The sequence below is a fragment of the Lemur catta genome, chromosome 5, assembly GCF_020740605.2.
Source record: "Lemur catta isolate mLemCat1 chromosome 5, mLemCat1.pri, whole genome shotgun sequence".
Taxonomy (NCBI): domain Eukaryota; kingdom Metazoa; phylum Chordata; class Mammalia; order Primates; family Lemuridae; genus Lemur; species Lemur catta.
In genome coordinates, this window is record NC_059132.1 from 6,709,357 (window position 1) to 6,731,276 (window position 21,920).

The 21,920-nt window shown below is 47.3% G+C and overlaps 3 protein-coding genes across 3 annotated transcripts; 2 read left to right on the plus strand and 1 right to left on the minus strand.

The window, feature by feature from the left end:
* Positions 1–14: 14 nt before the first annotated feature.
* SLC35A4 (solute carrier family 35 member A4) lies at positions 15–2,353 on the plus strand. The gene is made up of 3 exons (XM_045550988.1): positions 15–264; positions 1,287–1,385; positions 2,003–2,353. The coding sequence occupies exons 1-3, from the start codon at positions 250–252 to the stop codon at positions 2,198–2,200; spliced, it is 312 nt and encodes a 103-aa protein (XP_045406944.1). The 5' UTR covers positions 15–249; the 3' UTR covers positions 2,201–2,353.
* Positions 2,354–2,631: 278 nt separating this feature from the next.
* On the plus strand, positions 2,632–5,453 carry LOC123637860 (probable UDP-sugar transporter protein SLC35A4). Its single transcript, XM_045550984.1, has 2 exons — positions 2,632–3,727; positions 5,367–5,453. Exon 1 carries the CDS (start codon positions 2,632–2,634, stop codon positions 3,604–3,606), a length of 975 nt encoding a protein of 324 aa, XP_045406940.1. The 3' UTR covers positions 3,607–3,727; positions 5,367–5,453.
* LOC123638733 lies at positions 5,296–16,444 on the minus strand. The gene is made up of 14 exons (XM_045552567.1): positions 16,434–16,444; positions 16,167–16,335; positions 15,551–15,628; positions 15,232–15,314; positions 14,651–14,737; positions 14,462–14,578; positions 9,870–10,003; positions 8,605–8,813; positions 8,455–8,532; positions 7,244–7,298; positions 7,094–7,164; positions 6,584–6,739; positions 5,701–5,859; positions 5,296–5,623 (listed from the first exon to the last, which is right to left on the minus strand). Exons 1-14 carry the CDS (start codon positions 16,442–16,444, stop codon positions 5,372–5,374), a joined length of 1,659 nt encoding a protein of 552 aa, XP_045408523.1. The 3' UTR covers positions 5,296–5,371.
* Between the last annotated feature and the right edge of the window lie 5,476 nt (positions 16,445–21,920).

A 21,920-nucleotide genomic window follows, 5' to 3' on the forward strand; every position in this document is an offset into this window, starting at 1 on the left:
CGACGCGCGCACTAGTGAGATCATCGCGCCCTGGCCGTATGCGCGCGCACACGCATCGTGGGCCTCGACGCGAGGGGTCACGTAGAAGTATCTGCGAACCGGAGACCGCCAGGGTTTGGTCACTAGGAAAGCCCCACCTCACCCTTTCTAAAAATGCCCCGGAAATGCCTTCGCCCTCAATAAAGATGGCCGTACCACGTGGCATGTGGGAGGCGGGTCTGCGCCTGCGCAACAAGTTCGGCGGGGAAGATGGCGGATGACAAGGTGAGTGAACGTGTAGGGGAGATCCGCAGTCGTGGGTGGTCTTCGCGCTCCATGGTCATTTTAGTTCTGGGGAGAAGCGACATTGGAGCGGCTCGGGGGTGGGGGTGTCCCTTGTTATCTCTGGAGCTCCTGTCGACTGCCTCAACAGTGGAGGGTGGCCTGGGGGTAGCATTAGGCGAGGCGGGTGGAGCCGGAGATCCCCCAGGTGTCCTCTCCCAGGAGCCATCACGATCCCCAGTTAGTAGCACACACTCAAACACATTCACCCTGAAACCCTCCTCACTCTGCCCCACTCCCTAGCCCCCGAAATTTCCCTCCCAGAGACGCGGTGTTTTCAGTCACACGGACGCTCACAATACCCTCATTCAAACACTCCCTCGCATACACTCTGAATTTCATACTTACGTGTGGTCAAAATCACTCAGTTCATTTACTCACACGCTTGCCCACAGTCATTGCCTCTCGCATGCAGTCATTCACATTCAGTTTCGGATGGCCTTGGGCGGAAAGGGATAAAGCCAAGGGAGAAATCAGGTTTACCCCCAAATTGTCCAGGGAACTACCTCAGTGCATTACGCACCATTGGTCAAGAATGTTGGCATCACCCACACATTTACTAAGTATTTGCCAGTCCCTATGTCAGGCACTGGAACACAGCAGCCAAAAACATTTTTCAGGGAGTTCATAGTCGAATCAGTAGTGCTTCCCTGATAGACCTAATTGAAGGTCCCCTAGCTGTCCCTCCTGCCTTCTCTATGCACTGCTTGCTATATAAAATTCTTGTAGAGAGTGTTGAAAGTTACTGGTGCAGATCCCATCTGTCACCCACTCCCTGGCCCCTATGTGAGTTGTGTGCTTTTCGATGCCTTTCTTCCTTTATTTACCACTACCATCTCAGGAAGCTTTTATAGGAAGAGGTTTCTTTGCCTCACCCCAACCCCTCCAATTCCCAGCCTCTTACAGAATTGAGCAAGGGATGGGGCTGGGTCAAACTGCTGGAACTAGCCTCTCCTTGTTCCTAGGATTCTCTGCCCAAGCTTAAGGACCTGGCATTTCTCAAGAACCAGCTGGAGCACCTGCAGCGGCGTGTAGAAGATGAAGTCAACAGTGGCGTGGGACAGGTAGGGACTGTTCCCCCAACCCCGGCCCCCACCTTAGGCTTTATTGTCCAATGAATGTGCTCTTGAGTGATGAGTGGGTAGTAGAGATTTATTGAGCAAATGGTTATTGAGGGTCCGTTCTCATTCACCTTGAGGAAAGTTTCTTTGAGAAAATGGCACTTGACCTGGGATCTTGAGTAGGGGTTAATTAGGTAAAGAGCAGAGGAAAGAACATTATAAGGAAACAGCATATGCAAAGCCCTTGTGATGGGAAGTAGCATTATGAACATGAGGGGTGAGAGGAGGTCAGTCTGGCTGCAGTAGTGGGGGAACTACTGCTAAGAAATGAGGGTGGAAAAACAGGCAGGGCTCAGATTCCCCAGGGGCATCTCTGGCCTTTTGGCAGTAGGGTTCTGTGATTGGAACCTTCTGACCCCAAGATTCTGAGATTGTGTGACCAGGACCCCTAGATTCTTTTTCTGGCTCCAGACCTTGAGAAAAATCTTTGGAGAAAATACCACAGTTGTTTAGAGGGAGGAGGAAATAGTGATGGAATGCTCTAATCCCAGCTTGAGTAGCTCCTGGGCAGAGAAGTGGGGAGAGCCTGGCTGAGTTTCCTTCTGCGTTTTTCTCTGCAGGATGGCTCGCTGTTGTCCTCTCCATTCCTCAAGGGATTCCTGGCTGGCTATGTGGTGGCCAAACTGAGGGCATCAGCAGTGTTGGGCTTTGCCGTGGGCACCTGCACTGGCATCTACGCAGCTCAGGCATATGCCGTGCCCAACGTGGAGAAGACATTGAGGGACTATTTGCGGTCACTGCGCAAGGGGCCCGACTAGCTTTGGATGCCATGGGGGAGGCAGGATGAGCAGCTGGGGCCTGCAGGTGGAGGTCTTTCAACCACAGACATTCTATCTGGCTTCCCCAGCTATCATCCATTTGCTGTCTCCAGCTTTTCCTGCCACATTCATCCTTGCTTCCTTTCCTGCAGAGTGTGGACAGTGGCTTGTCATCCTACACTCTGGACTCCTTTCCTCCCTAACTCCGTGGAACTGGCCCCAAGACTCTGGTTTCAAGGGCCACCAGCCCGTTCTCTTCAATCCCGGACTATGGAGTTTGCAGCTGAGTCTGATCCTCAGTATTCTCTCTGGCAATGTACCACAGCTCCTCCCTCCTGGGAGCCAGCCCCATAACTTGATTTCCCCCAAAGGTGTCACAATCCCTACTGCCCCTTGCTAACTACGCAGGCCACCTAGGGTCTGTTGTGGGCATGAGTGTAGAGGACGGGGGTATACCAGGCCTGGGCCGTCCCAGGCAGGCCCGTTGGACCCTGATGCTACTCCTGTCCACTGCCATGTATGGTGCCCATGCCCCGTTGCTGGCGCTGTGCCATGTGGATGGCCAAGTGCCCTTCCGCCCCTCCTCAGCTGTGCTGCTGACTGAGCTGACCAAGCTACTGCTGTGCGCCTTCTCCCTCCTGGTGGGCTGGCAAGCATGGCCCCAGGGGGCCCCACCCTGGCGCCAGGCTGCTCCTTTTGCACTATCAGCCCTGCTCTATGGCGCTAACAACAACCTGGTGATCTATCTTCAGCGTTACATGGACCCCAGCACCTACCAGGTACTGAGCAATCTCAAGATTGGAAGCACAGCGCTGTTCTACTGCCTCTGCCTCCGGCACCGCCTCTCTGCACGCCAAGGGTTAGCAGTGCTGCTGCTGATGGCTGCAGGGGCCTGCTATGCAGCAGGTGGCCTTCAAGACCCCCGGAACACCCTTTCTGGGCCCCCTCCAGCTGCTAATGCCAGCCCCATGCCCCTGCATATCACTCCGCTGGGACTGCTGCTGCTCATCCTGTACTGCCTCATCTCAGGTTTGTCATCTGTGTACACAGAACTGCTCATGAAGCAACAGCGGCTGCCCCTGGCCCTTCAGAACCTCTTCCTCTACACTTTCGGTGTGCTTCTGAACCTAGGTCTGCATGCTGGCGGTGGCCCTGGCCCAGGCCTCCTGGAGGGTTTCTCAGGTTGGGCAGCACTTGTAGTGCTGAGCCAGGCGCTAAATGGACTGCTCATGTCAGCTGTCATGAAGCACGGCAGCAGCATCACACGCCTCTTTGTTGTGTCCTGCTCGCTGGTGGTCAATGCCGTGCTCTCAGCAGCCCTGCTGCGGCTGCAGCTCACAGGCGCCTTCTTCCTGGCCACGCTGCTCATCGGCCTGGCTGTGCGCCTGTACTATGGCAGCCGCTAGCCCCTGACCCTGTGGATTGGGTGTCACCATCAGAACCTCTTCCCAGGCCGCCCGTCCCCTCCTCTCAGCAGCCCTGTAACAAGTGCCTTGTGAGGAAAGCTGGGGACGTGAGAGCAGCCAGGTTAGTCTCTGGAGGTGGGTGGATGGGTACCCCTAGCAGATGCGAAGAGTGGGTTTGGTTATGGAAACTCTTAACCACCCCACCCCACCCCACCAAGCTTTCAGGCTAAGGAGTTAGCGTAGCATCAATACCTAGGCCTGATAAATGACCCCATCCCTGATGGGGGTGGGCTCCCCCTGATGGGGGTGGGCTCCCTGCCTTGTCCTGCATGAACACAGTTGCTCAAAGTGGGGTGTGGGCAACAGGTGGCTTTCCTTACCTAGTCACCCCAGCAGACCCACTGCCCCCATGCCTGGTGCTGGGTGCTTCAGCCCAGCTGTGGTGCATGATTCCCTCATAAGGAGTGCTCAACCACTCCACTGTCATGCAGGAAAGCCCAATAAATTGCCACAGATTATACAACCCTCACCCAGACCATTCTGCCGGTCTCCCCAGTTCCAGCAATGCCTGGAGACACCCCTTCTCCATCTGCAGTGCTGCTTCCCATACCCAGCCTTTGTTCTGGAAACCCCAGAGATAGCTGGGGTTTGACTCATCTCAGGGAATGTTGCCCCTGGGCCCTGGCTTAAGCCTACACTCCTGAACTTTCTGCTCATCCCAAAGGCCCTCTTGAGCCCACTGCCCACTCTAAGGCTCCTAGGAGGTGCCATCCTTCCCACTCTGGGTCCTGCCTCTGCCTAGTAGTGTCCCAGCTCCCAGTAGCCTGAGGAAGCTCTACACAGAGTGACTTGGGACCAGGTACAGGAAATTTCTGTAGCTCAATCATTGTCTCTAACTGCATAAGCAATAAATTCTTAATAAAGTGTTCTAGAGTGTAGGGTGGTTCCTACAACCACAGCCATGATTGTCCTGTGTTTTCTATTTGCACAACCCCCTTCAAACATAGTCTTGTTCCCCTGGAGTCTTGAGTATTTTAATTCTGGGGTAACTTCTAGACTAAGAGAAAAAGTTGTTTTCTTCAAGCTGTTGTCAGAGGTACTATTTTCTTTGGGAGCTCCATGGATCTGAGACTGTTCCCTGTCACAGAGCTTTTGAAATTTCCCTGATACTGGGCCCAGCAAGACAAACTAGACTCTAGGCTAGAAAACTCTTAAAAACACCGGTGTGGGTTTAATTCTCATTTCCTCTGGTTCCCTCACTGATGATTCCTTTCTGTCATCTGTCTTAAAATCATGGCCAGAGGAATGTCAGGCCCTGTTTCCGTGGTACAATGCCTGGTGAGCTTGTAAAAATAGAGTCCTAGGCCTATCCAAGCCCTATCAAGGCAGAATCTTTGGGAGTAGGGTTTGGGACTTTTTTTCCCCCTTAAACAAGCTCCCTAAGTGATTCTGATGTACGTTAAAGTTTGTGAACAACTACTATCTGTGATGTAGAACTACGAACTATGGCCAGACTTGAATTTGAATTCTGCCTCTGCCACTTAGCTGACTGTCCTTAAGCAGTTACTTAACCTCTCCTAGCTTCAGTTGCCTATCTCTGAAATGAGGATCAAATGGTACCTACCATATGGGGTAGCCGAAAAGGCTAAATGAAATGGTAAGCAGTAGAGACGGACTGGCACAATGAGACATGGTTAATGTTGTTAATTATCCATAATGAAGATCAGCTTGGTTGTTGTGTCCCTCCCTCTCCCTTCTAGGACCCTCAAGAATGAGGAGAGAGGAAACTTCCCCTGAAGGCTTCCTGATCACCAGATTTCTCCCCAGGGCAGGGATCCAGCAAGACTGCCCCAGCCCAGTCTGCACCCTGCCGAAGCTGCTGGTTCTGGGCTTGGAGTTCCTGATTCTGTGTGGCCAGATTGATGGTGTCTTGCAGGACGCCAGCCAGCAGGCTGCGGTGGTGATGCCCTGTGGTCATGGCCTGCTCCTTCCACAGCCTCTGCCAGGCTCGGAATACCTGTGCCCAAATTCAGAGATGCCTGTCAGTGAGCCAGCCTTGGAACCAGCTCGAGGCCGCCCTCCATCCCCACTGACCTGCAGCATGTGGCAGGTCCGAGCTCGGGTGGCCTGTACGTGCAGGTCATAGAGGACTGCCAGGTCCTGCTCTGCGGCGTCCCGCTCTGCCTCAAGGGCCTCCAGCTGGAGTCTCAGCACTGTCTGCTCCTGTTGCCATCTCTGCCTTTCCTCACAGGCCTTCAGTGGTAATACATACCCTTTGTTGAGTGCCACCTGTGTGCCAGGCTCTGTGCTAAATACTTCCTGTGTGTTAGCTCATTTTACCAAATAACCATATGGGGCATTGCCATTTTACAGATTTGGCAACAGTAGATCAGAGAAGTGACCTAACTTGCCCATATTGTCATGGCTAGTGAAGGACAGAGCTGAGACGACTGACTCATACCTTCCAACGGTTCACCGTCCTCCTAGGGGTAGAAGCCAAACCCAGAAGGGTGGCAACTTGTCTGTTTAGCCTTGCCTCCGACCATGCACCTGTGCGGCTCCAGCCAGCCTGGATAATTTGCAGTGGCCACCCACCACTACGTACACAGGTTCTGTTGCTTAATTTGTTCACACAAGTTACGTTTATTGAGTGCCCTATATGATAAGCACTAACTGCCCTTATGAAGCTCAGAGTCTAGTGAATTCCCCTGGCTGACATCTGTTTGTCTTTTATGCCTCAGCTTAGGTACTATCTCTGGTTTCCTTCAGCCTGAGTCAGATCTACCTCTTCCTTCCCACAAGCCCCACTTTCCCCCATCGCAGCACTTGGCACTGAGACTTGCCTCATCCATCCCCACTGGGCTGTGAGGGCCACGAGAGGGTTTGGATCAGTCTGCTGAGATTGATGCTGGACCCAGCCCCCAGCGAGGTGCCTGGACCAATTAGAGCCTCAGGGCCCTGACTTGACCCTCCTCACCTCCTCCAGGCCTTTGACCTGGTCACCTGCCACCTCCTCTTCCTGTTCCAAATGCTTGAGCTTCTCTCGGATCCAAATTTGGTGCTGTTCTCGCAGTCTTTGCCTCCGGGCTTGGGCCAGGAAGAACTGCAGGGCCATATCTGGGACCTGCTGGGCCTAGGTGGCATTAGTCTAGGCTTAGCCATAAGCCCGTGAGTGCAGAGGCTACTCCCAAAACTACATCCAGGATATAAGTGGCCTGGAAGAGCCTATAGCCTGGGCAGAGACTCGGAAGGCCGTGGAGGAAGGGGGAAAATATTGGCTCCCATACCCCTAATCCAACGCAGTAAGAAAATAGTCCCTCCTCATGCTCCTCCCTTAGGGATGCAGTAGCCATTCAGGTCCTTTATTTGCCGGAAGCTTGCTGCTTTTCCCTGATGTCGGGCAGGGTAAGCAGGAGGCAGACTGGCCTCTGCAACTCTTCACTCCCTCAACAGCTTCCAGCTGTTCCTGGGGTACATGCGGGATTACCTGTTCCTCAGAGTCCCTATGAGTATTCTTCTGGTGGAGCCCAGGACTTAGAGATGCTGTTCTTCCTGCCCCTAGAGGAAAATGTGCTCGATCACCTCAAAGGTGAAGAAGACTCCCCACCCCAAGCTATCCCCTGAGCCCCAGACCCACCTTGGAGCTCCCCCTTGAGGCCTGAGCTATGGCTTGCTGCTGAGTCTGTCACCTGCTGAGAAGATACCAGGAGTGAAAATTCCACACCCTTCCTCCCAGGACAGCGTAGATTAAGCTCACGGCTTTGAAATCAGATCAGGGTCTCAGCCCCTCCTTTTCTTAGCTATATTACCTCAAGCAAGTGACTAGCCTTTTGAGTTTCCATGTCCTTCTGCATAAAATAGAGCTGATAAAAGCCATAGAGAGCAAGAAATGAGGCAATACACCTCAAGCACTGAGCAGCGAGGCACTCGTTCAGTAAATGCGAGCTAACGAGCCTACTTCCCAAAGAGCAAGGCTGTGAGAACAAATTGTAAGTAATTATGAAAAAGGAAGAGAAGGATCAAGAGAGGCTGGACAGGTGCAGCCTTTCAACCACCCTATGGCAAATCATGGAAGACAGCACTGCCTTCGGCATAAGAAAGGCCATGCGACCTACAGAGAGGAAAGAGCAGGAGAGTAGGCGCCTAAGGACCGTGATTGCACCTCTGCTGCCTGATTATGCCTGTGACCCTGGGCTCACATCTTTCACGTGTTTTCTCTGAGCCTCAGTGTGCTCACCTGGAAAATGGGAGCAATGTTGTCTTCCCTGCTTAAAATACTTCTGTGGCTCACCTTTGATCTTCAAGACAAAGTCCAAGCACCTCAGTAGATTTACAAAGTCCGTATGACCTGGCCCCTGCTGCCCTCTCCAGTCCTCTCCTGACTCTCTTCCTCAATTTCTGTTCTCCAGCAAATTGAGCTGCTTGTAGTCCCCCAAAGAGATCAGGCACTTGCTTACCTCTGAGTCTGTACCTGTCATTCTGCCTCGAATGTTCTTCACTCATCTTTGCTGACCTCCTTTAGGGATCCCTTCCTCCATGAAGTCTTCCTTCCCTCTCTTCCCAAAGCTAACTTAGATGCCCCATAGAACCCTGCGTTTATACGCCTTTCAGAGCACTGATTATGGGGTTGTGATTATTTCTTCCCAGGATGTATAAACTTCATGAGGACAGGGAATTCCCACGGCCTGCATGGCACTGTGTCCAGCACGTAGTAGGTGGTCAATAAATGTTTGGGAACAATCAATCAATGAATGAATGGAGGGGGAGCCTCTTCATAGTGCTCTATTAACAGAAGACAAGAAGGCAGATATAAATGGAGCTCCCAGAAGGTTGGATGAAAAGACATACCTGTGGTTCTGGCAGCCCCTCAGCTCTGGCCCCTTTCAGCGCCTGGCTTCTTGGGCACTGGCTTGATGCTTTTACCACCTACGGAGAGAAGGTTCAAGGTGGGCACTGGCCATGGCTGGCCCAGGTGCCCCCAGGCCTCACCTTGCTCACCTGTAGCTCCCTCAGTGCCCTGCCCAGCTGGCTTAAACCATTGTCCGTCAGAGTGTCCCCAAGGAGGCTTAAACGTAGGGTGCTCAGGCCAGCCCGGCGGGCCCGAGCCTCTTCTACTGCATCCCACAGGGTGGGCCTCACCTGTTTCACCTCCATCCTCTTTCCTGAGGCCCCGAGCAGAGCAGCCTGGAGCAAACTCAAGGAGATACCTAGTAAAAGGACACTGAGAGTGAATTACTCCTTCCTGTGGACTCCAAAGCGCACTACCTATGATAATTTTACTTTTGATTAGTAGTACTAGTCATAAAAATATCTAACCCTATTAGGCTTTTATACATGCTCGATGGCACTTTGCCAAGGCTGTTCATGGATTTCCCCTTTTTATCCACCCACACTCCAATGAGGCAGAAACGCTAATCTAGCCTGCCTCCCCCTCCATTTTCCAGATGAGGCAAGTGCAGCTTGAGGAGGTCCAGCGACTTCTTGGTGAGTGGCAGAACTGAAATTCAAGCCCAGTTCTGTCTGACACTAAAGCTCGTGCCCTTCATCATGATACCAAACTGGCCTAGAGAGAAACATGTCTGCCCTTCGCTGCTTTATCCTCGAGGGTATGAACTGCCCCAACTTAGCTTCCTCATTCCACAGGGCCTGGCACGGGGATGTCTGGGAGCTTGTTGGCCAAGTGAATGTGTGTTTGTTGATTTTGGAAACAGAGAGCCAGACCCTTTTGTTACTCTTTTATTATGGAAAATTTCAAACATCCACCCAGCGTGGATAATTATCAACTCATAGCCATTCTTGTTTGATCTATACCCTCCATCTTGACCTCCCCCAAATCCCTGACATCATATCCTTTCAGAGGCCTGATTTTTAATGGGTGTGTGAAAATAGGCAAGTCCCTTCCCCTCTCTGATCCTCCCATTCCTCATCTATAAGTTAGGCCTGCCTCCCTTTCTTTGTTTGTAAATTGTATCTGCCTCATGGGGTTGTAGTTAGAATTGAAAGTATTAGTGCAAAAATACTTGGTAAACTGTTGAAAGCCTCTGAAAGGTGAGGGGTTGCTTGTACTATTGACCTTGCCCTTACCTCCCCAGACTTCAGCAGCCTAGGTACTCTGGGACTCCCAATGGGAGCTGGCCCTCCCAAAAGGTCAGGCTCCCTCTCTGGGCTGGGGTTGGGGCTGGGGCTAGTTGGGTGACTATGAGGCAGGCCTAAGGCCACATCCCAGAGCTTCCCAAAGAACCCCACACCCTTCCCCTGACCACCTTGGGGGTCCAGGTGGAGAAGTAGGCCACTGTAGTTGTTTCCTTCCAGAAGCCTTGAGATAATCCAGGGCAGAGAGCCCTCTACCTCCTCACCAGCAACCTCACCAGCCAACACCCGCAGCAGGGGGCAGTCTCTGCCAGAGGGAGAGAGAGAGGAAGAAAGAAGTCCATTGGTGGATGGGGAAAGAAACTGGACAGAATCACATTCTGAGGGAAAGGTTGACTATTTCCAACAACTTTTGTGCAGCACCAGGCAGATTTGAAATCTTATATAGATCTTTATTTTATTATATAGAGAAAATCCTAAATAATCCACACACAAAAATAACTATTAGAGCTAATAAACAAATCAGTAAAGTTGCAGATACAAAATCAACACACACAAATCAGTTGTATTTTTATACACTAGCAATAAACAGTCCCAAAAGGACATGAAAAAAATAATTTTGTTTATAACAACATCAAAAAGAGTAAAATGCTCAGAAATAAATTTAACCAAGGAAATGCAAAACATATGCACTGAGAACTACAGAACATGGCTGAAAGAAATTAAAGAAGACCTAAATATATGGAAAAACACCCTAAGCTCATTGTTCATGAATTGGAAGACTTAATATCATAAAGATGACAATACCTCCTAAAGAGAGCTAGAGACTCAATGCAATCCCTATCAAAATCGCAATGGCTTTTTTTTCCCTCAGAAATTGAAAAGCCAATCTTAAAATCCATATGGAATCGCAAGAGACTCTGAATAGCCAAAACAATGTTGAAAAGAATAACAAAATTGGAGGACTCACACTTCCCAGTTTCAAAACTTACTACAAGGCCAGGCGCGGTGGCTCACACCTGTAATCCTAGCACTCTGGGAGGCCGAGGGGGGCAGATCGTTTGAGCTCAGGAGTTCGAGACCAGCCTAAGCAAGAACAAGACCTCGTCTCTACTAAAAATAGAAAGAAATTATATGGACAGCTAAAAATATATATAGAAAAAAATTAGCTGGGCATGGTGGTGCATGCCTGTAGTCCCAGCTACTCGGGAGGCTGAGGCAGTAGGATCACCTGAGCCCAGGAGTTTGAGGTTCTGTGAGCTAAGCTGACACCATGGCACCACTCACTCTACCCTGGGCAACAAAGCAAGACTCTGTCTCAAAAAAAAAAAAAAAAAAAAACTTACTACAAAGCTATAGTAATTAAAACAGTGTGGCATTGGCATAAGCCTTTGATAAGATCTAACACCCTTTCATGATAAAAATACTCAACACAGTAGGAATAAAAGGGAAATTTAATAATATGATAATGGATATGTAGAGATCAATGGAATAGAACTTAGAGTCTTGAAATAAATCCATATATATGTGGTCAATTGAATTTTGACAAGGGTATCATGACCATTCAGTGTGGAAAGAACAGTTTCTTTAGCAAACAATGCTAGGAGAAGTAGATAGTCCCATGCAAAAGAATGAAGTGGGACCATTACTCCATACTAATACAATTAATTAAAAATGAATCAATGACCTAAGTATAAGAGATAAAACTATAAAACTATTAGAAGAAAACCTAGGGGTGAATCTTCCTGACCTTGGATTTGGCAATGGTTGCTTAGCTATGACACCAAAAGAATGAGCAATCAAAGAAAAAAATAGATAAATTGGATTTCATAAAAATTAAAAACCTTGGTGCATCAAAAGATACTATCAGGAAAGTGAAAAGATAACCTACAGAATGGAAGAAAATGTTTGCAAATCATAGATCTGATAAGGGTCCAGTATAAAGAATATATAAAGAACCCTTACCACTCAATAAGAAAAATACAACAACCCAATTTTAAAAATGGACAAAGAATTTGAATAGACATTTCTCTAAAGAAATAGAAATGGCCAACAAGCATATAAAAAGATGCTCAATATAGTTAGCCATTAGGGGAATGCAAATCAAATAAAAATGAAATGCTAGTTTATAGCTACCATGTTGGCAATAATCAAAAACATGGAAAATAACAAATATTGGTGAGAATGTGGAGAAGTTGGAACCCTCATATATTGCTGGTGGAAATATAAAAGGGTGCAGTACTGTGGAATGGTGGTTCCTCAAAAGTTGAACAGAGTTACCATATGATCCAGCTATTCCACCTCTAGGTAAATACCCAAAAGAATTGAAAAGAGGTATTCAAACAAATACTTGTACATGAATGTTCATAGCAGCACTATTTATAATAGCCAAAAGGTGGAACAACCCAAATTTCTAATAATTGATAAATGGATCAACAAAAATGTGGTATATCCATGCAATGGAAGAGTATTTGGCCATAAGAAGGAATGAAGTGCTGATACAATGTGGAGAGCTATACTAAGTGAAGGAAGCCAGACATAAAAGGTCACCCATTATATGATTCCATTTATATGAAACATACATAATAGGTAAATCCATAGAGACAGAAACCAATTAGTGGTTGCTACAGGCTGGGGAAAGGGGAAATGGAGAGTGACTGCTTAGTGGGTACAGGGTTCCTTTTGGAAGGATGAAAATGTCTTGGAACTAGATAGTTGCACAACACTGTAAATGTACTAAATGTCATTAAACTGTACATTATAAAATGGTTTATTGTTAATTTTATATTATTTGAATTTCACCTCAATAAAGACAAAGAAAGAAAGAAAGCTAAGAACAGGCCGGGCGCAGTGGCTCACGCCTGTAATCCTAGCACTCTGGAAGGCTGAGGTGGGTGGATTGCTCGAGGTCAGGAGTTTGAGACCAGCCTGAGCAAGAGTGAGACCCCGTCTCTACTAAAAATAGAAAGAAATTATCTGGCCAACTAAAAATATATAGAAAAAAAAATTAGCCGGGCATGGTGGCGCATGCCTGTAGTCCCAGCTACTCGGGAGGCTGAGGCAGAAGGATCGCTTAAGCCCCAGGAGTTTGAGGTTGCTGTGAGCTAGGAGGACGCCACGGCACTCTAGCCCAGGTAACAGAGCGAGACTCTGTCTCAAAAAAAAAAAAAAAGAAAGAAAGTTAAGAAGAGAGTTACCATATGACCCAGCAATATGACTTCTTGGTATATCTAAGAATATTTAAAACAAATGTCAAAACAAAAACTTGTACATAACTCTTCATAGCAGCATTATTTATAATAGTCAAAAGTGGAAACAAACCTAAATTTCCATCAATGGATGAATGGATAAACAACAGGTGGTATATCCATACAATGGAATATTATTTGACAATAAAAAAGAATGAAGTTCTGGCCAGGTGTGGTGGCTCACACCTGTAATCCCAGCACTTTGGGAGGCTGAGGCAGAAAGATCACTTGGCGCCAGGAGTTGGAGACCAGACTGGACAACATAATGAGACCCCATCTCTACCAAAAAATAAAAATAAAAAAAAAAACATTAGCTGGGTGGGGTGGCACATGCCTATAATCCCATCTACTCAGGAGGTTGAGGCAGAAGGACAGCTTGAGCCCAGGGGGTTGAGGTTACAGTGAGCTGTGATGACACCACTGCACTCCAACCAGAGTGACAGAGCAGGACCCTGTGTCTTAAAAAAATAAAATAAAATAAAAAATAAAAATAGGATGAAGTTCTGATGCTACAACATGGGTGAACCTTGCAAACACTGTGCTAAGTGAAAGAAGCCAGACACAAGAGATCACATATTATATGAAAAGCCCAGAAGAGGCAAATCTATAGAGACAGAAAGTAGATTAGTGGTTGCCTTGGGCTGGGAGTCAGGGCAGGATGGGGAATGCCTGTAAATGGGAACAGGTTTCATTTCTGGGGTGAGGAAAATGTTCTAAAATTAGATAGTGATGGTCAGTGCACAACTTTGCAAATATACTATTAATAAAAGTCACTGAATTGTACATTTAAAAGAGTGAACTTTAGGGTATGTAAATTATACTTCAATAGAGATGTTATTTTTTTAAAAGAATCTTACATAATCAAAGAAAGACTTTAGAATAGTCTGGAACTTAGGGTACATTTTCCTCTTCTTTTTTGATTTTCTCTATTTTTTTTAAGGCACTTTTGAATTTGGCAATGTTTCCATGATATTACAAACTGCACAAGTTGGTTTGAGATGATTATTTTCTATCACCACATCATGTTTTCATAACTTTTGGGCACTGAGTAAAGGATGTAAAGGATATGAAGGTATGGTTCCTTGGGAATTTCCCAATTTTGGTTTTGAACATTTAGGGTCTTTCCAAGTTTTCAGTCTGATAGATCAGAAGAAATATAAGTGGTTGAAAATGAATTAGAAATAAAAAAATAAAAAAGGAGTAGAAAAACAAAAAATCTGAAAAATCAGACAAAAATACTTGAACACTATTTGCAAAACTTCCCTTGGTGTACTTACCAACGTTTGAAAAAACAATGGCTGAAAATATGTATTTTTATTTAATGGTTTTACTAATTCTCTACCCAGTTGCTTTTGACCACATTGTCTGCCAACAAAGGATCTTAGCCTGGGCTCTGGGATGCCCTTACTGATGGAATTGAGGAAAGGAGACACTTTGATGCTTTCCTAGGCCTTGACATCCATATTTCAACCCCCAACCTCAGCCCCCAATGCAGTCAGAAGACCCCTCAGACTCACGGGGCTCCTGGAAGCTGCAGGATCCGCAAGGCCCCTCGCCAGACACCCCAGATCTCAGGCCCCTGAGGAGGGTCAGGCCCTGGGCAGGACATGGTGAGAGTGAGCAAACAGCAGGCCCTGTGAAGGAGAGGGTGGGCTAAGGCTAAATGTCTAAAGGGTAAAGGGCAACAGGTACCCTCCTGTCCTTACCTGCCATCACCCTCTGTGGCCTGCAAGTACAACTCTGAGGCAGCTCTTGAGTCAGACACCTCCACTTCACTGGCATCTTCCACCACCCTGTAGGAAGGGGAGGCTGAACTCAGCTCCTAAGCACCAGGGTTCTGTCCAGCCCCCTAGAACGTCTGCATTGGGGAGCCCAGAGAGGTCCCCACAGCCTGTAAGAGTCATCCCAAAGGCTCCAGGCTCAGTATATCTCCCTAAAATCCTCTTATGTTCATGACCTTATTTTTCCTCCTGTGATCTGACAGTGAAAGAAACAGGGTAGCTGGGATTGCCCCCACTTTCCAGATGGAGAAACTGAAGTCCTACTCAGTGTGATGCTCAAAATCACCCATTGTGATAATGACTGAGTCAGGACATGGAGGTTGGGGTCAAGTTGAAGAAGTGTAAGTGGGGGAGAGGAGTGAGAGGGATGGGCATGTGGATGAAGGAAGGAGGCGTGAGGGGGTCCTCAGAGCAGACCCTGGCCCCGTAAGCATGACCCCAAGCCCAGAGCTTCCTGCCTGCCTAGGACAAGCACCCTCAGACTCCAGCGGGCCCTGAACACTCACAAGCCCAGAGGGGGCACATCCAGCACCGACAGGTTCTCCACCCCTGCAGAGAGCAGGTCCCGGGTCCTTCCACTGGGGCCGAGCTGGGATCACACAAGCACACCTGTTACAGACTGAGCCTTTCCCCTACCTTTGGCTCATGCGATCCTCCTGTGGGCCAGACGGGGCACCAAGAATCCAGCCATTGCACGGTCAGAGGGGCAAGCCCGCGCTGGGGAGTGAAGCTGGACCCAAGCTCTTCTCAGCCCCGGGCTGTCTCTCGGCGTGACCGTGGCCCCGGCCCGCAGGTGCCGCCGTTTCCCGCCCGCAGGGGTCTCACCTGCACCAGGCTGAGCGTACTGAGCGCGGGGTCAGAGCGGCCGCGCGGCCGCGCTTCCTCGAACAGCGTCCGCAGCAGCTAAAGCGGAGAAGCGCTCAGTGGGCCTTGAGGAAGCCTTCGTCCGGCCTTCAGCGTTTCCTGAGGTGAAGTCTGCGCCAGGCCCTGTGCCGGGCGCTGGGGACGTGGTGTCCAGGACAGAAATAGCACCAGCCCTCACGTTCACGGCGAGCCGGAAAGTGAGTAGACATGTTCAGTGGGACCTGCTGTTTGCCGGTCCGGGGCCCAGGACGAGATCTGAGGCAGCTATTTTGATGCGGGGGTATTTTGTGAAGGCTCAAAAACAACATTTTCAAGTTTATTTTCATTATTAGGATTAGTGGTAACGGTGAAGACGAGACCTCCCTGGAGATCTGACCTTTGCTCGCCGCCCCTCCGTCACCCTCCGCCTGTCCGCCCAGACTCCCCTTTGCGTGACCGGCCCTGACGAGACTCCGGCCTGGACCCCAGGGAGCCGTGGGGGCCCCGGGGAGGGACGCCTGGTCCGGCTGAGGGGGGAGGAGGAGGCAACACCTGAGCCTCGAGAGGCCTGTGCCCTGCCGGCTCCTCGGGGACTCACCTGAGGTACCAGCCGGGGCGCCTGTGTTTCCCTGCCCCGGAGCAACAGGGCCACGCTGTACCCTCGGCCCACAGAGCCCAGTGCACACTGGACACGCGCCAGCAGCTCCTGTTCTGCCTCCTGCAGGGGACACAGGCACGTCCCTCTGTCTCGGGTGCCCTGTCCCAGCCTACCCTGAATAAAGGGGCTCGCGCGGCAGTCAGCACCCCAGGATCCGGGGGCCTGCGGACTCCCGTCCTCCTCCCATCGCCCTCTGAGCCCCCCTACCTGAGCAGCATCAGGGCCCAGGACTCTGTCAAAGGCGAAGCTTTGTTTCTGCGGGCAGGGCTGGGGTCAGCGGCGCCCTTCCCGTCCTCCCCTGCCCGCACCCGCACCCCGCACCCTCTACCTGAGTCTCCTGCGCCCCTGGCTGAAGCAGGCAGACGTTTGTGGGCCCCTCCAGAAGGAGTGTGGGGGTACCGGTCTCCTCAGGGCCTGAGAAAGGTAGACTTCAGATCAGCTCTCATGAGGGAAACTGAGCTCTAGGATCCCTGAGTCCTGCCCTCCACCTTTGCCTCAGTTTCCCAACCTGACCTGGCCCAGCCCTTCTCCTCTCCCAAGAGGCTTCCTTAGTATGAATATGGGGGCTTCTTACCTGACCCCTTCCCCAGCTCCACTTCTACCACCACGGTCAGCATGGCATGCGGCTTGGGAGAGGCAGTGAGGGTCCCTCGAAGGGGCTGAGCTGCCTGGCACAAACCAGCCCCTGCACTCGCCACCTCTCCATACTCCATGGCTGCCACACTGCTCAGATTCCCCTCAATAATTCATGTCCCTCATCTGAGGGCTCAGGGGCTGGGGGTGGGGTGGCTCTGGACAGTAACTTATCAAGGGAAGTGACACTCCCTTCTCTTCTCAGAGAATATTGCATGGGGTTCTTTTTTTCTTTTATAAAAAAATTTCACACATGTCTAACAGTGGGGAGAATAGTATGATGCACAGTAGCCAGCGGCACCAATTACCACCTGCTGGCCACTCTTATTTCTCCTGTTCCCCGAGCTTCCCCCATGAGTTATATTGAAACAAATCCCAGACATCCTGTTATTTCATCCACAACTATTTCAGTATGTATCTGTAAAGGATAAAAACTCTTTTTAATAATAGCTTTACTGAGATATAACTAATATACTATACAATTCACCCATTTAAAGTATGTGATTCAAGCCTGGCACAGTGGCACACGCCTGCAGTTCCAGCTACTCTGGAGGCTGAGGCAGGAGTATCCTTGAGCCTAGGAGTTCTAGGCTGCACTGAACCAAGATCGTGCCACTGCACTCCAGCCTGGGCGACAGAGTGAGACCCCATTTCTAAAAAAAGAAAAAGATACAAAAAATCAGAACAATAACCAAGGGGCTGTATATTTAGCTTTTTTTTTTCTTGTTAGTTACATTTCCTCATGCATGCAGGAGTTGAATCAATCATTTCTAAATTCCACTGGTAACTTTTACCTTCGGTAACTGATCCCAGCCCAGCTGCTGTTCCATACCATGGATGACCCTGTGGCCACCCACTCAGGAATTGCAGGTTCCTAATTCTCCATCTTTTCAGTCTTTCTCTTCACAAACCATACATTTGTGAGTCAGGGTTGTTCTAGTAAACTCTACTTTGCCTAATATCAACTGCAATGACTTCTGATACCAACTACCTGGAGTTGGACCAGACTTCACAGGATAAGGGCACAGCTTTCCACATGACTGCCGTCACTCCAGACGCCAGCCACAAGCGTGGGATTCCCCAGGCCACCCTCACTTTTGGTTTTGTTGATTCTGTATTTTTTTCCATTTCTTATTTTGTTTATCTCTGCTCTAATTTTTATTATTTTCTAGCTTCTCTTGGCTTTTGGTTTAGTTTGCTCTTTTGCTAGTTCCTTAAGGTGTAAAGTTAGGATATTGACTGGAAATCTTTTGTCTTATTTTTTATTCTGATAAAATATACACAGTCATGCACTGCATAACAATGTTTCAGTCAAAGAGGAACTGCATGTGCAATAGTGGTTCCATAAAATTATAATGGAGCAGAAAACTTCCTGTTGCCCAATGACACCCTAGTTGTTGTAACGTGGCGATGCAGTGCGTTACTCACACACTTGTGCTGATGCTGGTGTAAACTAACCTACTGCACTGCCAGTTGTATGAAAGCATAGCACATGAAATTATATATAGTACATAACATTTGATAATGGTAATAAATGACTATGTTACTGATTTATGTATTTACTATACTTCTGATCATTATTTTAGAGTGTGCTCCCTTACTTATTGAAAAAAGTTAACTGTAAAACAGCCTTTGGCAGGTCCTTCAGGAGGCATTCCAGAAGACGTTATCATAGGAAATGATAGCTCCTTGCATGTCGTTGACCCTGAAGACCTTCCAGTGGGACAAAACGGGGAGGTGGAAGACAGTGATATTGATGATATGGACCATGTGTAGGCCTAGGTTAATGTGTGTATATGTGTCTTAGTGTTTAACAAAAAAGTTTAAAAAGTAAAAAAAAATTTAAATTAAAAATAGAAAAAATCGAATAAACTACATTACATAAAATTTGCCATTTTAACCATTTTAAGTGTACAATACAGTGGTATTAATCACATTCACAATGTTGTGTAACCATCACTACTATTTACAATGTTCTCATCTTCCTAAACAGAAACTCTGTACCCATTAAGCAATAACTCCCTATCTCCTCTCCCACTAGACCCTGGTAATCTTTAATATATTTTCTGTCTCAATGAATTTGCCTATTCTAAATATTTAATATAAGTGGAATAATACAATATTTTTGCTTTTGTTTCTGGCTTATTTCACATAGCATAATGTTTTCAATTTCATCTATGTTGTAGCATGTATCAGTACACCATTGCTTTTCATGACTAAATAATATTCCACTGTATGTATATACCACATTTTGTTTATCCATTCATCTGTTGATAGACACTCTAATTGTTTCCATGTTTTGGTTATTGTGAATAGTGCTGATATGAACATTTTGGTACAAAACTTTGTTTGAATACCCTTTTCAATACTCTTGAGTATATAACTAGGAGTAGAATTATTGGATCATATGGTAATTAATTATGTGTTTACATTTTTTTTTTTTTGAGACAGGGCCTTGCTCTGTCACCTGGGCTAGAATGCAGTGGCATCTTCATAGCTCACTGCAACCTCAAGCTCCTGAGCTCAAGTGATCCTCCTGCGTCAGCCTCCTGAGTAGCTGGGACAAGCGTGCATCACTATGCCCAGCTAATTTTTCTATTTTTTGTAGAGATGGGATCTTGCTCTTGCTCAGGCTGGTCTCAAACTCCTGGCCTCATGCAATTCTCCCATCTTGGCCTCTCAGAGTGCTAGGATTATAGGCATGAGCCACTGTGCCTGGCCCTGTTTAACTTTTTGATGAACTACCAAACTGTTTTCCACAAAGGCTGCACCATATTACATTTCCACCAGTAATGTATGAGGGTTCATATTTTCTCTACATTCCTGCCAATACTTGTTTTCATTTTTTGTTTGTTTATTTGTTGATTAGAGTCATATGAGTGAATGTGAAGTGGTATCACATTTTTTATTTGGATTTTCTTAATGACCAATGATTTTAAGCATTTTCGCGTGCTTTTTAGCCATATAGCTTCTTTGTAGCAAAGTCTATTCAAGTTCTTTGCCCAGTTTCTATTCTGGTTATTTGGTTTTTGGCATTTTACTAATGAATAATAATGTTGAGCATCTTTTCATGTACTTGGTAGGCATTTGTGTATCTTCTTTGGAGAATGGCTATTCAATCCTCTCCCCATTTTTTATTTGGGTTATTTGTCTTTTTTTTGCTGAGTTATAAAAACTCTCTCCAAATAAAATTCTGGATACTAAACCATAACCAGGTATATAATTTGCAAATATTTTCTCCCATTGTGTAGGTTGCATTTTTACTTTGTTTGATGTCTTTTGATGTACAAAAAGTTTTTAATTTTGATGGAGTCCAGTTTATTACTTTTTCTTCTGTTGCTCAGGCTTTTGGTGTCATATCTGATAATCCATTACTAAATGAGAGATCATGAAATTAGTCCCTATGTTTTCTTCTAAGAGCTTTATAGTATTGGCTTTTATATTTAGGCCATTATTCCATTTTGAGTTAATTTTTGTGTGTAATCTGAGGTAAGGGTCCATCTTCATGCATCTACATGTGGACATCCAGGTGTCCCCTGCCATTAGTTGAAAAGACTAGCTGGGCACAGTGGCTCATGCCTATAGTCCCAGCTACTCAGGCAGAGGATCACTTGAGCCCGGAAATTTGAGGCTGCAGTGAGCTATGATCTTGGACAGAGTGAAACACCACCTCTTAAAAAAAAAAAAAAAAGACTAAGGTTTCCTCATTGATTGCTCTTGACACCCTCGTTAAAATCAGTTGTCCATAGACACATGGGTTTATATCTAGACTCTCATTTCTATTCCATTGATCTCTAAGTTTATCCTTATGCTAGTGTCACCCTGTCATAATTACTGTTGCTTCACAATATGTTTTGAAATCAGGAAGTGTGAGTCCTCCAACGTTGTTTTTCTTTCACAAGATTATTTTGTCCATTCTACATCCATTGAAATTCCACATAAACTTTAGAATAAGCTTGTCAATTTAGACAAAGAAACCAGCTTAGATTTTTATAAGAATTTCATTGAGATCGAAGAGTAGCAGCCATGGCTGTGTGCTACCCCATGGCCCTGGGCCTCAGCAAGGGCCACAGGTGGTCAAGCACAGGTGCAAGCTAAGGCACAGCCGCTCCCGCGGGCACCTCAACAAGAATACCAAGTTCATGTGGGGTGTGATCTGAGAGGTGTGGCTTTGCCCCACACAAGCGGCATGCCATGGAGGTGCCAGGGTCTCCAAGGACAAACGGGCCCTCAAGTTTATCAAGAAAAGGGTGGGAGGACACACATCCTCACCAACAGGAAGCGAGAGGAGCTGAGCAAACTCATTGTGGCCACGAGGAAAGCAGCTGCCAAGAAGGACTGCGCTCCCTCTCCTCTATGCATAGTAAACCAGTACAGAAAACTTTTGGTTCTGTTCAGCAGCCTCCATGGCCTGGGGAGGGAGAGAAGGTCCAATCTGTCCGTCTGTTTGGGACCCACCCCTGGGCAGGACCACCCACCCTCCTGGATCTAAGCCCCCATCCTGGGGCAAGGGGCCGGGGCAAGGGGCAACAGGCGCAGAAGCAATTGGTAAATAGCTCATATGCACCAGGCGGGGTAAAAAAGGAATTTCACTGAATCTGTAGATGAATTAAGAAAGAATTACCATCTTACAATATTAAGATATATGGGCATGGGATGTTATTCCATTTACTTAGCTCTTTAATTTCTTTCAACAACATTTTGTAATTTTAGGAGTGTAAGTTGCTGTTCTTTTGTTATATCTATTCCTAAGTATTTATTCTTTTTGCTGCTATTGTAAATGGAATTGTTTTCTTAATTTAATTTTCAGAATGTTCATTTTGAGTGTATTGACATACAATGGATTTTTCTATATTGGTCTTGTATCTTGCAACCTTGCTGAACTCGTTGACTGGTTCGAATGTATTTTAGTGACTCCATAGGATTTGTAATATACATGACCATATAATCTGTGAATTTAGATAATTTTACTTCCTGCTTTTCAATTTGGATGCCAATATTTCCTTTTCTTGCCTAGTTTTTATGGTCAGAACCTCTAGTATAATGTTGAATAGAGGTGGT

Excerpts from the sequence above, each read along its gene's own strand:
- SLC35A4 (XM_045550988.1), top strand. Across the intron at positions 1,386-2,002 it reads TCAACAGTGGCGTGGGACAG|GATGGCTCGCTGTTGTCCTC; the intron begins GTAGGGACTGTT and ends TTTTCTCTGCAG.
- LOC123637860 (XM_045550984.1), top strand. The coding sequence starts at position 2,632 with ATGAGTGTAGAGGACGGGGGTATACCAGGCCTGGGCCGTCCCAGGCAG.
- LOC123638733 (XM_045552567.1), bottom strand. Across the intron at positions 7,299-8,454 it reads AGGGGCTGCCAGAACCACAG|CAGGTGACAGACTCAGCAGC; the intron begins GTATGTCTTTTC and ends GTATCTTCTCAG. Across the intron at positions 6,740-7,093 it reads ATAGGGACTCTGAGGAACAG|GCCCAGCAGGTCCCAGATAT; the intron begins GTAATCCCGCAT and ends AATGCCACCTAG.